At 46.1% G+C, this 15,329-nt stretch overlaps 1 gene segment (V, D, J or C); it reads right to left on the reverse strand.

The window, feature by feature from the left end:
- Positions 1-5,880: 5,880 nt before the first annotated feature.
- On the reverse strand, positions 5,881-6,473 carry LOC144331917 (immunoglobulin lambda variable 6-57-like). The segment is given in 2 exon segments: positions 5,881-6,210; positions 6,335-6,473. Coding segments are annotated over 2 exon segments (324 nt in total).
- Between the last annotated feature and the right edge of the window lie 8,856 nt (positions 6,474-15,329).

A 15,329-nucleotide genomic window follows, 5' to 3' on the forward strand; every position in this document is an offset into this window, starting at 1 on the left:
GGTAATAGTGTGTCTGTCTAAAATTGGTCTGGGGGAAGAATATCAGCAACATTAGGGAGCTTGAGCTGCAACTTTATGAGCCAAAAATTGCCTGGCTTGTGATCCTGTTCAGGTCCCAGCATCTATAGGACAAATCCAACATCAACTAAGGATGGGAGTGGATGACAGAGTGATGCACATTGTGGGATCACGTGGGCAAACCTCCTTTTTTCCTGTTCTCTGGACCCAAAGTCTCCCAGCCATGAGGTGAGCATGTGACTGACCCCAGCTGCAACTACAGGGATCTGCATTGTGCTGTCCAAACCGATCAGACAACCCGCTGGTCAACATGATGCTGTCAGGGAGGATGGTGTGAGTGATCTGGTCTAGTTTTCTCAAAGGCAGAATTCCTGGTGGGTTGGTCAGAGTGCATTCCCTCACTCTGGAGCATCGTGTGTGAATGTGATACCTGAGACTCAACAGTATCTTGTTTTCGCGTGGGAATTTAGCCTCGGGACAGGACAGGGCATGGAGAAGAGACACCTCAAATAAAACTCACAGTGGGACTCCCCCCCCTGCCATTTGGAGAGAAAAGGGTCCTGTGACAACTTTGAAAGAGGCTGGGAGGCTGTTGTCAAAGTTTCCATCATGGTGATGAGCTCAGGACCTCCCCCAGCCTCCTTGCTCATGGAGGCCCCCTCAGCAGGGGGTTCGCATCCACCCCATCCAGTTTTCAAGGCTATTCCTGAGCCGTCTCTCCTCACCCAGGCTTCAGTCCCTCCTCTCACAAACACAGGCTAGGCCTGACCTTTCTCCCCAGTGACCCCAGCTGGCCCCATGGCCCTCACGCTTCCTGCTTCCCTGTTCATCTTCTCTGAGGCATCTGGACTTTTCTTCATAAACTTGAGTCAGATCCTGTGTCTTCCTTGCCCAACCTTCCGATGGCTCCTCAACCCCCAACTGAGCTCTCCTCTCCTCACTACGTGGTGACATCATATTGTTGCATTGACATTTTTACTTGATTGCCTTATCTCTTCTACCACCCGGTGTCGGCTCCATGAGGACAGGGTCCCTTCCTCTCTTCTTCATCATGTGCCTTGAACCCCTGGATGTGAGCCTGGCACATAGTAAGTTCTCAGTGAATGGGGTGGATAAACAGACCTTTGGGAGTCGACTGTCCTGAGTCAGACACGATGACCCTGGTCCTGTTTTGACCCATTACGGACTTGGTTTCCAGGACAGCCTGATCTTGGTATGGAGGAATTTCTCTTAATATGAGACAATACAACGATATGTTACTGCCAAGGGTTGGATGTGAGGGTAGAATTGAGAGGACAGGAACACACTCTCCACACTGTGTTCACTGGAGTGAGCTGTAAAATCTAAATTTTTACTCAACAAATGAAAACCAAAGTTAATCAGCTGACTTGCCCAAGAATCGGGGGATGCACAGAGAAGCCCCATTGCTGGATGGGCAGCAGGTCTTTCTCCCACCTCCCCACTGGCCTGCAGCACGGCCTCAGCCTTGATGCTTGTGTCCCAAGGTGAGGAGGAGGAGTGGGGTCCAGGCCACGGTGCAGACTCCCCAGAGCTCTGCTAAGGCTGACAGATGCAGGTGTTTCTTACCCACCCTGTAGTCCCAGAGGAGGAAGGAGGGCCCTTCATGCAAATGTGCTCCTCTTCCTCTGCCCAACCAAATCACTCCCTGTGCCTGAGTGTCAGTCCCAGTGGTGGGGTGACATTTCTGGGAGGGGTTCCTGGGCTGGGCCTGGCCTGAGGCTCTCCAACGGCCCAGAGAGGGCCCAGCTGCTGGCCCAGTGAACCCTGCGTGGAGACCAAGTTCAAGTGTCCGGTTTCCCAGTTGACAACCCCACAGAGTCGTCCGCAGCAGACCAGCAGCACCCCCTTCTGCCTAGGCCCAGGTCCATCGTGTCTGTGACCAGATGCCAGGGGGTCCTGACAGAGGCTTCTGCCCCGACCAGGGCCTTGACCACTGCCTGCTCTCTGTCCAAGGGCAAAGCGAGACCCCTCGTCAGGGTAGCCTCCTATTTTATTTCAGACTTTAGGTTTCTATTTAGCCCTCTTCAGTGGGAACAGGACACACAGGACACCCCACTTTGTGAGAAGTCCTCAGGAGAAAGGCGTCTCTCATACACGTTGTATTTGGGAGCTATGATGGGATAATTTACGTTGACAGGGACAGAATGTCTCCATCCTGCAGTAAAGGAGATGTTGTGAGAATGGATTGGACTGTTGGCTACGTGAGCATCTGCATTTGTAAAAACACATCAAACTGTATAATTAAGACCTGTCCATTTTACTTTACATACGTTATCTTTCTATATAATAAACAGAAAAAATAGAGGAAAATGGCTACTTTTCAGACAAAACCCAATGGAATTTGCCACCAGCAAAACTCCTCTAAAGGAAATTCTAAAGCTGTTTTTTCAGTGAGATGGAAAATAATCTCAGTTAGTAGTCCCCCAAATTAGAAATAAATATTTTAAAAAGTGGAGAAAAGAGGGTAAACGCAAAGGAAAATTGAGTACATGAAACAGTGATTTTTACATCAGTTGGTGTGTACACGCATACATGTTTAAACGTAATGGTGCATGTGCATGTTCTTATGAACACATATTCATAGATGTGCACGCATATTTGTAAACATAGCATAACCATAGGTTTTGATATTAGGTAAGTTGCTAGAGAGTAAATGGAATAGAAGTTTCTGCGCTCTGACTCTATACTCCCTGAAGCTCTATTTTAGACTCTGAGCTGCCCTGGTCTTTTTAGAGTTTCCCAAACAAGGGGACAGATTTTCTACCTTGAAATAAAAACTTAATGTAGGGCTGTCCCCGCCTCACCCCTTGGCCTGGATGCTCCCAGGCCAGCAGGAGAATGTGAAGAGAAGAGCTGAGCCTGGGGAGGTTTCCAATGGGGAGAGGACACCTGGCCTTTGATAGGCCCTGGGTCCTAGCAGGTCAAAGCTTTGGGCCAATCAGGGAATAGGGAACTTGCCATGTGATCAAACCCTAGGGAGACCCTGAGTATTTTCCCAGCTGCTGGGACCGTGTCAGGAGAGCTGCAATGTCCCAGACTGACTGCAGGGCCCCAGTTCCTATCAGGCCTCTGTGACAGGCCTGAGCCCTTCCCCGGAGGGTCCTAGATGGCCTGGATCAACTTTTCTGGTACTGCTGCTCCTCACCTCAGAATGGATTTATCGAAATTCCAAGTTCTAGATGAGCATTGTTGGCCCAGAGGAGACAATCTCGTTGGGACTAAATTAGAGAAGACTTGTCTTCCATCAGCATTAAAATAGGCTTTTTAATTAGATCAAATAGAGTAACCCCAAAAAAGTAAAACAGGAAAAAAAAGAAATCTACCTTTCTGCTTTTTAATATCCTGGGTGCAAAAACTTAAATTCTTTCTACTGCTCATGCATTGGGTAAACCCCTCACCAGTCGGTTTTAGGCACTTATTTTTTTTTTAATTTTATCTTTTTAAAAACCTTCATTTTGTATTCACAAGTACGTCCCAATGTCCTATAGTTAGTACTGTGCTATGTGGAAATAGTAAGAACACATCTAATCTGTTTTTCAACTATTACATTTTTTACTCATGAATTATCTATACTGGGCCAGGTGTGGTGGCTTATGCCTGTAATTCCTGCCATCTGGGAGGCCAAAGCAGGAGGATCAGTTGAGCCCAGTAGTTCCAGACCAGCCTGGGCAACAGAGTGAGACCTTGTCTCTACAAAAAATAAATAAAATGAGCCAGGCACGGTGGTGCTTGCCCACAGGCTTAGCTACTTGTGAAGCTGAGGTGGGAGGATGGCTTGAGCCTGGGAGTTTGAGGCTTCAGTGAGCCGTGATTGCACCACTGCACTCCAGCCTGGGCAACAGAGTGAGACACTGTGTCAAAAACAAAACAAAACAATAAAGGCCAGGAGTTGTGGCTTATGCCTATAATTCCAGCACTTTGGGAGGCCGAGGTGAACACATCACCTGAGGTCAGAAGTTCGAGACCAGCCTCACCCACATGGCAAAACCCCATCTCTACTGAAAATAAAAAAATTAGCTCGGTGTGGTGGCGGGCACCTGTAATCCCAGCTACTTGGGAGGCTGAGGCAGGAGAATCGCTTGAATCTGGGAGGCAGAGGTTGCAGTGAGCCGAAACTGTGCCACTGCACTCCCGCCTGGGTGACGGAGTGAGACTCTGTCTCAAAAAACAACAACAACAAAAAAAAAGAAATGGAAAGAAATATCCATATTGTATGTTTATGTTATTAATTCAGGATTACACGATAAAACTTTTCCATCCTTTTACTTTCATTTAATGTTTTCTGTAACCATAATTATAGATACACATTAAGGTGAAAAAATATGTAATAAAGGTTTAGTTACACTTCACCCAGTTTTCCCCAAGAGTGACATCTTAAAACACAGTACACAATATACAAAATCAGAATGATGCAATTAACGTTGAAGGAATGCTTTATGCCATTTTAACTAGGTGTTTATTTGTGTTATCATTTTACTTTTGTGTATATACATCTATTTAGAGTTTATTGTAGAATCGCATGGTTGTTTCTTGTTTTTTATTTTTCTCAATGTGACAAACTGTGTTTAATATATGTGATTAGTTCATTTACATTTAATGAAATTATTCACATGGTTGGATTTAAGGTTACAATTTTAGTATAAGTTTCCTTTTTCTCTATAATTTTTGTTACTCTCCACTCTGTTTCTGCTACTTTTGGATTCTTTGGGTACTATTTAGTGGGGTCTTTTGATTTTTATATTGATTTTATATTAGTATCTCTGTACAGTTTTACATTGGTTGCTGTAAAGATTACAACATGTACACATAACTATTCATGATCTATTTAGATATAATAACAGGACTAATATTTTCCCAGTCACGTAGACCCCTTACAGTCCCCTCTTTGGGTTGAAGTTGTCATATATCTGTATATATTATATTTTTCATAAGTAGAAATTATACCAGAGATGCTACAACTTAGCTTTTGATATGCATATTTTCCAGAACTGAAGAGCTAAAAACTTGGTCTTTTACTACTATATTTATGGTTATTCTTCCTGCATTTTTCAGGTTCAATGTGTCTCTCCATTATCATTTGTCTTCCACCTGAAAATTTTGCTTTAGAGTTGATTTGTTTTGATTTTTTTTTTTGATGAATTCTTTCAGGTTTTCTTCATCTGACAAAGTCTTATTTTTTTACCTTTTTTAAGAAAAAGAAAATCTTTACCTGGATATAGCATTAGGACTCAACAGTTCTTTCATTCTCTCTTTTGACATTGTAAGAAGACAGCACTGCCTTCTGGTCTCGATGTATACTCATAAAATACCTCTCATTGTTTGAAGGGTTGATTTTCTGTACATCTTCTAAAGCTTTCTGTCTGCTTTCATAATTGTGTCTTTCTCTTTGGTTTCAGGAATTTATTCTTACATGTTTGGGCACGTAAAAAACCTACCTGCCTGGCATCACTGAGTTTCTTAGGTCTTTAACTGCGTGCTATTCACAGAAAGTCTTTAGCAGTGACCAGTGCTGGGGAGAAAAGGTGAAGAGCGGCTGCTAATTGTGAGGGGTTTTTTTTTGTGGGGTGATGAAAATGTTTTAAAATTAGATTATGGTGATAGATGCATAATTCTGTAAACACAATAAGACCATTTAATTGTACATTTTATGCGAAGTGAAATGTATCTCACTTTTTCAAATAGAGACAATGTAGGAACAAGGTCCACTGACCCTTTGCAGGGGCCTGTGGCTGACTCTCCCTTCCTCGCAGGCTTAAACTGTAGGATCAGCCACAGGCACACTCTTTGTGCTGAGGCTGACTCAGGGTGGGGATGCTCTGGGGAGTTCTTGTCTCACTTCCCCATGGGTCTGGAGTACTGTGGGATTGTAGCTGTCATCAGCAGACAGACAGTACTAGTCAGCCTCGTCCTCAGACTTCAGCCCAGAGATGGCGAGGGAGGCAGAGTTGGAGGAGCTGTCGATGGAGCCAGAGAACTGATCAGGGACCCCAGAGGGTCTTTGGTTATCCTCATCGATCACAGTGGTGGGGGCACTGCCCGGGCGCTGCTGGTACCAGTACACATAGCTGCTGTCAATGCTGCCACTGCTGCGGGTGCAGGAGATGGTGACCGTCTGCCCCGGAGACCCCGACACAGAATGGGGCTGAGTGAACACAACCTCAGCCCAAGACCCTGCAAGGAGAAGCAACACAGAGATCAGTGAGGACAGGTCAGGGCTGGTTCCCAGGGAGAAGGCAGAGGTCATCACCCCAGGTGACATCCAGGAGCCCTCCCTGAATTCCCTGCGGGCAGCCACCTGTGCAGTGAGCGAGGAGGGTGAGGAAGAGTGGAGCCCAGGCCATGGTGGAGACGCCCCAGGCTCTGCTTTCTGAGCCACAGCCAGGAAGGAGCCACCAGCCCTTCTTATCTTTCACTGTAATGCTCAGGGTGGGAGGTCTCCATGCAAATGTCTCCTTTTCTAGAACCTGCACAAGCCCCTCCTTTGACTTCAGAGTGGCTCTGGCTGAGAAATGAAGAGGCTATTCAAGGAGAAGGGGCTACACCCCGTGGAGGGCACAGAACACCTGCAGGTCCCGGGAAAACAGCTGAGGAGCTGGGGTGCCTGAGCAGGGCTTGAACCACAGCGCCCTCTGGTGGATGCATAAGTCACGCTGACCCTGGGCAGGTGCTGGTGCCCAGGCTCCCTGTCCATCCATCCTGAAAGCCTCACAATTCCAGCCACTGTCCAGGGGGTCTCTGCTCAGCATCCAGTGCTGACTGTACTTTTAAACTTTCAAATCTGTTCAGATGAGCGAAAACCCAGTAGAGCCAGCACTCTGGTTAAGACACTGAGATTCACTTTGTGTTGTTGGAGGTGATGAGTATCAGGGAAAATGGGCTCTGTTTGAAGGAAACAGAGGCAAGGTCTCTGCCTTTCCCAGGAAGGACCACATAGGGTGAGGTCATGGGCCCTTCACTGAGAGGAGACCCAGCCCTTCAGGCAGGAAGAGGGAGGAACCCTGGGACCAGGGGTCAGATTTCACCATCAGAGACACCAGGGGAGCAGAAAGACTCTGAGGACACAGAGAGGGGTGGGCCCAGGTGTCAGTCAGGGGAAAATTTCATTAGAGCCCTTAATCACTAAGTTTCAGGAAGGTAGAATAGAAAGTCAATAGACCAGGTAGTTTTGAAGGAGGCTTGGAGAGAATCTCTACAGCTGGTGATGGATTGGCTTTCTGGGTAAGGTTTAAAAAAGTGAATATAGGCCAGGTGCGGTGGCTCACGCCTGTAATCCCAGCACTTTGGGAGGCTGAGGCAGGCGGATCACGGGGTCAGGAGATCGAGACCATCATAGCTAATACGGTGAAACCTCGTCTCTACTAAAAATACAAAAATTAGCCGGGAGTATTGGTGGGCGCCTGTAGTCCCAGCTACTAGGGAGGCTGAGGCAGGAGAATGGCGTGAACCCAGGAGGCGGAGTTTGCAGTGAGCAGAGATCCTGCCATTGCACTCCAGCCTGGGCGACAGAGCGAGACTCCCTCTCAAAAAAAAGAAAAAAAAAGAAAAAAAGAAAGAATATAACTTTGAAGTTTTTATTTGTGGAGCAGTTGGATGTTATGCTGCTCTCATAGGAGGTATTTTCTAGGACCAGCTTAGGATCCTGTGATGAGTGTTAGTTTCTCTGCTTTGGAAAGCCAGGTGCCAGGTAGTGATGCAGATGTCAACATGCAAGGAAACTCTGCAATGCTTGAGCAGCAGGCTGTGCCATCATGGGGAACTGTGTGGGAATGATGCATTAAATAATTAACGTGGAGCTATAAGAACAGCTGCTACTTTAAGGGGATACAAAGGCACTAACACTCATTTTACAATTGAGGAAACGGTAATTTATGTATTCAACACATAATGCAAGTATGAGTGAAAAGTGTATTTTAAAAGCTACTACCTCTGCTTGATGGCAGGTGACAAAGTCATATGAAGATCACTGAGGGGACTCTGCCCTCAGACCATTGTTGTGGTCATACCATGGATGCATTAGTAATGAGGATGGTGCTGTGTCATGGGTAGTGTCACCTGGGCGTGGGCATTATGTCCTCACCCACTCAGGGCCGCTTTGATTGTTAACAACTTCACACTTTCTCCTCTAACCTACAATACCTCCTTCCTCATTCTCCCTCCAATTGACTTTTATTCCCCTTTCCATGGCCACGACATGATGTCCATGATCAAGGACATCAAAGAGAACTTTTCCAACATTTCCCCCCAAACTTGTACATTTGGGGAATTTGTGGAGGAGGACCAAGATTACCAACTTTACTTTTCTTCAAGTTTTCTTTTATTACACCTGACATCTGCAATTGTGTTCTCATATTATCTCCACATATTTTTAATTCTGTTTTATGGGATTATCTGCTCCTTTACTGAAATATTTTCAATGACATATTTACATGTTCCCGGAAAATATCAGACCTTGAGCTTCTGCAGGAAGACTCAGAGATTCATAAAGTGTGCGCTTTTCAGATATAGGAAGGGTACCTTAAAAGGTGATTAATGCCTAAAATGGCACATGACAAAGAAATGAAGACATATTTTAAGAAGAAAGTCTATGTTCATCAGAGTATGGTTTATGCTGTGAAGAAAGAAGCACTGCCAAGGAGGCTTCTCAGATGTGAAGGCCATCGTAGACCATGAGTCCCCTCCTCGTTTTGTGTCTACCTCAAATCTGACCTCTTTGTATAAGTGAGGAATGGAATGAGGACATTTGGGAGGAGGAACACGAAATGCCACACACTGATTACCTTGGGAGGGGCCCCTTCTCCGTAGGTGACTGTTACCCATTCCCTGTGTTCATTGCACAGAAGTGAGCCAGGCTTTGCATCCTGGTTCTGGACAAAGACAGTGTGACACTTAGGTAGGGGTGAGAGGAGAAGCAACGACAAAAAAGAAGAAAAATGCATTCAGAGGGGCATGGAGGAGTGTGGTCCAGGGCAAGGCTGGGGGGAAAGTCATATGACTGGGAAACTGACCAAAGGAGAGTGGGCTCTTAGGTGGTGACAGCCTCAGTCACGTATGCCCTACTGGGAGAGTCTGCAGCGCTTCCATGCAACTATCACTTGCAGAATGTCTGCATCATTGATAATAGCACATTCTGAGCCTCCTCACTTTCCTTCCCAAGATGTGCACATGATACAGGAGATTTATTTACCAAATAAGTTTCTTAGGAACCCAATTATAATTAGAAGATATTCATCAGTGATCAGGTCAGGGTATGGAAATATCTGGTATAATTAAAATAGAATTTGATGAAAATATAAGAACTAAATTATGAAGATGTGGGCAGAGTCTGAAAACCCCAGGGGAGATGGAAAACCATGACCAGCAACAGTGGGGTTGGTGATGTCAGGATGCTCTTCATGTGCCTGAAAATGACAGGGTATTAGGGCTGGGGGGAGCTTGTAAATGCCCTGAGGGACAGGAGCTCTGAGGTTGGGGGTCCCCTGGAGAGGTTGAAAAGGCAACATGAGGAGGAGCAGGGGAAGGAGGAGCATCCGTGGCAGAAGGAAAGACACCTTGGTCTGGATCACCTGGGATCTGCATGGAAAGACCTGCCCTCCCCTGCCAGGGGAGGCCCCAGGCATCTGCAGAAGCGGGTGGAGTGAATGCCTGAGACTGTGAGGCACTGGATGGGCACAGAGAACCCATGGGGAGAATGACCTGGCCACAGCACAGTCCAGTCCCAGTTCTGTGAAGCCTCTGCGCTCACACACCTGCCATCTGTCATCCTCATGTGACTTCCAATGTGAAACCATCCAACACTCCTCACCTTCACAGCACACTTCACAGCACCCCTCTTAGTCACAGATCTCTGTCCCCACTTTCCCTTCCCAATGCTGTGGTCGCTACTGGCAGAGACCTGAACTGTGCTGACTTTGTTGCTGCTGTTGCTGCTGCTTGTCAGTTCAGAATAGAAGCAGGTGGCAAGTCGGGAATTCTCCATGGGGTGAGGAGGCATCAACAATCTCATTGCATATGAAGGCCAGAACCTAGCAGGCAGCGTTCTCATGTGGATTGTACATTACCAGTGAATACCCATGGATCCATGCGGGGATGCCCAGCACAGCTTCCTGGGGTCCACAGTGTGGCCTGGGGATGCCTGGGTCTTTTCTACCCTTTCTCTTCATCTTTGTGCAGTTGAATCCCCTCCTGCAAATGTGTTGCTGCCATGCTCTCTTTCCAGTTCTGACCTGTGCTGTGATTGAGGGTTGGACTCTTCTTTGGAGAGGACTTCCATTTGGGGTGGAAAAGGAAGAAATAACTTTTATCATTCCTATAGGACTAGAGCAGTTCCAGCTACAGGACAGTCACACACTCATGGAGTAATTGCAGCCAGTCCCAAGACAGCAGGCTCAGCCGGTTGCCTCCTGGGAAATTTCTCTCTTGTCAGACCCACAGAGGCCCCTAATGGCCATAGAATCACAACCCTCTACTTTATTGACTGACACAGCTGAGCACGCCGGGAAGGTCAGGCTTCTTCTGATGCCTTTTCCCACCCTGAGGAAGGGAGGCGGGTGTGGTTGGACTGCTTACGCCCCAGCTGCCCTCACGTGGAGTCGTTACAGCCTGGAAGAATCCACAGCTGGCTTCTGCCTCCCCTACTCTATGCCTGCCACCCTGCAGGGACATCACCAACCCCACTCTTGCTGGCCATGGTTTTCCATCTCCCTTGGGGTTTCCAGACTCTCTGCCCACATCTTCATTATTTACTTCTTTATATTTTCACCAAATTCTATTTTAATTATACCAGATATTTCCCCCGATCACTGATGAATATCTTCTAATTATAATTGGATTTCTAACAAAGTTATTTGGTAAATAAATCTCCTGTATCATGTGCACGTCTTGGAAATGAAATTGTTGCCCACATAAACGTGAGGAGGCTCAGAATGTGCTATTAGCAATGATGCAGACATTCTGCAAGTGACAGTGTGTGGAAGGGCTGCAGACTCTCACCGTGGGGCATACATGGCTGAAGCTGTCACCACCAGTGCTGGCTGTTGTCAAAAACAGCAGGGGCCTAGTGGGAGCCCAGGCAGTACAAGCAGAGGGGATTTTCCCACTGGCCTAGAGCACGGTGTAAGCCATGCCCTGTCAGCCCATCTGAGAGAGGTGATCAGCCCCATCCTCAAGGTGAAGACCAGAGAGGACCAAAGAACTTGAGCCTCTGGAGGAGCCTCTCAACCCAGAGAATTGTCTGGGGACCCCAGAGGTCTGGTAGTCATTTCAGAGTAAGCAGAATCTCAGAACATAGGTGGAGGGCTCCCTGGATTCTGTGGGGAATAGATTTTTGCCACCGATATGAAAGCCGATGCTCTGAGGGCAGGTGAGTGTGTTTGAGCTGCATGAAGATGCTGGGAGTGAGGACACCTGGGTCAGCCCAGCCTCGGAGAGGGAACCTGGAAATGCAAACATTTGCATTGTGGGAGCAGGTGTCAGGGTTAAGCTGTTGGCGGGTCTGAGCCAGAGGGGCTGATACAAGCTGGGAACTGCCCCAGGACTCTAGGCCTTGGCCCTACATGTGCAGGGAGTGAGGAGGACAAGCATGAGAGTGATCCAGGCCATGGTGGGCACAGTCCCCTGTGGTCCAGTGGGATGGATTGAGCTTATTCCCTGCTGGGGGCCTCAGCCAGGAGGAGCTGGTCATGCACATGTGGCCCCAGCTGCTGTCTGCCCCACCTCTCCCTGAGCACTGAATAAGGATGGTTTGCTGAGGGTCTTGTGGGTAGGAAGGGCTAACAGGCAGCGAGACTCTGTCTGCCCCATGGAAGGTCCTGTGAGGGAAAGCTGCCGGGACAGCTGGTAGGACTGTGAGCAGGGGCTCTGGTAGGCTAGAGAGGACCCTTCTCTGAGTGCCCATCACAGCCCAGGCTCACTGGAACTAGAGGACGCCCCTACTGAGCCCTCCATGAGAGCACCCAGTGCAGTCCTCGGTGACCCTGCCATCCTCAGTCCATCTTCTGTGTTCTCAGGGGGTCTAAGACTTCCTGTCATCTGACTGTTCACTGTCATTTAACAAACAGTAATTGAAAAACCTTAATGGCCAGTGCTCTGATCAGCTCCAAAGTACTTTATATTAATATATTCCACATATTTATGGACAACACACTATCAGAGCATGAACAGACATGGAAGAAACTTAAATGCTTATTAACAAGTAAAAGAAGCTGACCTGCAAAGTGACATGATACGTGATTCCAAGTATATTACAGTCCAAAAAGGGGGAAATCATTCCAAGTATGTTACAGTGAAACAAAGGAAAAAAGTAGAAAGGTTATCGAGTTCCAAAGATTAGGGGGAGACAGACAAATCAGATTTTTAGAGAAGTGAAAATACACTGCATGATACTGTAATGGTGGATATATGTCATTATATATTTGCCCAAACCCATAGCCATAGAATGTGCATCAACGAAATAAATTCCTTAAGGAAGCTACTGACTTGTGGTGATGATGACCTGTCAATGTGGTTCATCAATTACAGAACATGTACATTTCTGTTGGGACCCATTGATAAGGGGTAGGGTGGAGGTGTGTGGAGTCAGGAAGGATTCGGGATATCTTTCTACCTTCCTCTCTATTTTACTATGAACTTAAAACTGCACTAAATTGGTGGCCCACAAAACTGTGGAGAAATGCTCATCATCACTAATCATCAAGATACGCAAATCAAAGCCACGATGAGATGCCATCCTGCCACACCAGTCAGGATGGCTATAATTAGAGTAAAAAAAAAAACAGCTGATGACAAGGTTGTACAGTAAAGAAAACATGTATACACCGTTGGTGGGATGGAAATTATTTCAGCTATTGTGGAAAGCAGTTTGGAGACTTCTCAAAGAACTTAAAACAGAACTACAATTTGACCCAGCAATCCCATTACAGGGTATCTATCCAAAGACAAATAGATCATTATACCCAAAGGCCAGATGCACTTGTAAATTCACCACCACACTATTCACAATACCAAAGACACAGGATCCACCTAGGTGCCCGTCATTGGTGGATTGGATAAAGAAAATATAGTTTATATCCCCCGTGGAATACTATGCAGCCATAAAAAGGAGTAAAATAATGTCCTTTGAAGCAACATGGATGGAGCAGGAGGACATAATCCTAGGCAAACTAACACAGGGACAGAAAGTCAAATACTACATGTTCTCATTTTTAAGTGGGAGATAAACATTGAGCACACATGGACATAAACATGAGAACAATAGACACTGGGCACTACTAAAATGGGGAGGGAGAGGAGGGAATGGTGTAAAAACTACCTGTTGGGTACAATGCTCACTACCCGGGTGCAATACACCCATGTAACACACCCGCACATGTACCTGCTATATCGAGAATAAAAGTTGAAATTTAAACTAAAAATATGTATTAAGAACAATTTAGAAAGATAAAATTATACACCTCAACATCACACAATATAGCCTTGGAACAAACTTGCACATGTACCACCTGAATTTAAAATAAAAGTTAAAATTGTAAAAATAAAATAAACATATTAATGCGAACATTTAAAATAAAATGTTAGCTAACTCATTAGAGGGGCTGAGGCAGGAGGATCGCTTGTGCCCAGGAGTTCAAGACCAGACTGGGCAATATGTTGAGACAAATAAAATTTATTTTTAATTAGCCAGGCATGATGCCACTCACTTGTAATCTCAGCTAGTCAAGGAACTGAGGTGGGAGGTTCACTTGAGCCAGGAAATTTGAGGAACTGACTGATTTCAACAGCAGATTTACACATTTCTACACCATTGTGAAGTGGGATTTATACTTAAAATAATGGTTGACTTCATCATTAATAAAGATTTGGTATAATACCGTATTATTAAATCACAACCAAAGATCATATTGTATTAATAGATTCTTAATGTGTTTGACAAATTTTAACATCTATCCCTAATAAAAATCAGTTAAGAATACAGAAATAGATAAATCTGTTTATGATACGGCAACACACATGCGTGTGCACGTGTGCATGTGTGTGCGTGCACACACACACAAACACACAAACACACACACACGTCTTGGTCCAGAGTCAGCGACTTACTGCATGGAGGACATTTTCCCTGAGATCAAAAAAATGCAAATGTACCCCTTACCTCACTCATTACTCATCACTGCTCGCAAAATATTAGACAAGAAAATTAAATAAAATGTATTAATGGAGAGATGTCTGCCCTGATGGGAATAGACAGCGTGAAAGACCAAATGCATTTTATGGTCTTAGATCTTTGGGTTCTTGTACCGGAAATGACAGTATAAGTATCCCCAATGAGCACATGGTTGGTCACAGGTGATGAAAGGGAAGGAAACCACTGGGTAACACAAGCAGAAGAGAGAACTTTAGCCCAGTTTTCTCAGGGCCAGGAGAAATATTTCAGCTCTGAGGCTATTATCCTAGGTCTGCGATGATGATCAGCCTCCTCCTCAGGGTGCAGCAGAGTAAACAGCCATCAGCACCTTCCCAGTGCTTCCGGATGGGAGCGGTTGGTGCCAGACTGTGTCAAAGCTACCCACATTTCTCGAGCTTCCCTTAGACAAGACAGTGAGCTCTGACCAAGTGACCACAGCACTGACACAGAGTCTGGGGTCACAGCTCACTTGTGCCTTGTGAGCCAGAGTAAGAAGGCAGGTCTTGTGTGACCTCAGCGGCCTCTTCCCCTAACGCCCTGACAAATGCCCATTTATAAAGAACTGGGGGACAAAGGCCCCAGAGTGTGGTGGGGACACCTCAGAGCTCGGTCTCCAGAAGCTCCACTGTGGGGAGGATGCCCACAAGCTGCATGGTATCCCCTGGCCAGGCTCTCCTAGGAGCAGAATCACTCCATCCATATACGCCCTGGGTTCTCACCGCATATCAGCACTTCCTGAACCAGACTTCGACAAAGACTTTAAAGGATAAGTAGAGAAGGAGTTTCTCCGTGTTGGCCAGGCTGGTCTCGAGCTCCCAAACTCAGGTGATCCACCAACCTTGGTTTCCCAAAATGCTGGGATTACAAGCACGAAGCACCACGCCCAGAAGAAGTGCTACTAATTCTTAGTCTCTACATGTCCCAATGGTGGAGAATTTTTTACATTGAAATGTGTTCCCTGTCAAAGGAAAAAATCTTTATCAGGACCCCAAATTCACTATGCCAAAGGGAAAGTTACACCTGGGAACAGAGTTGTGCAAAAGTTGCCTTCCTTGTGTTCACAGAAGTAGCTGCAACTTCACATATTGACTTCATCTTATGTAAAATGTAG

This window comes from Macaca mulatta, chromosome 10 (genome assembly GCF_049350105.2).
Source record: "Macaca mulatta isolate MMU2019108-1 chromosome 10, T2T-MMU8v2.0, whole genome shotgun sequence".
NCBI lineage: Eukaryota > Metazoa > Chordata > Mammalia > Primates > Cercopithecidae > Macaca > Macaca mulatta.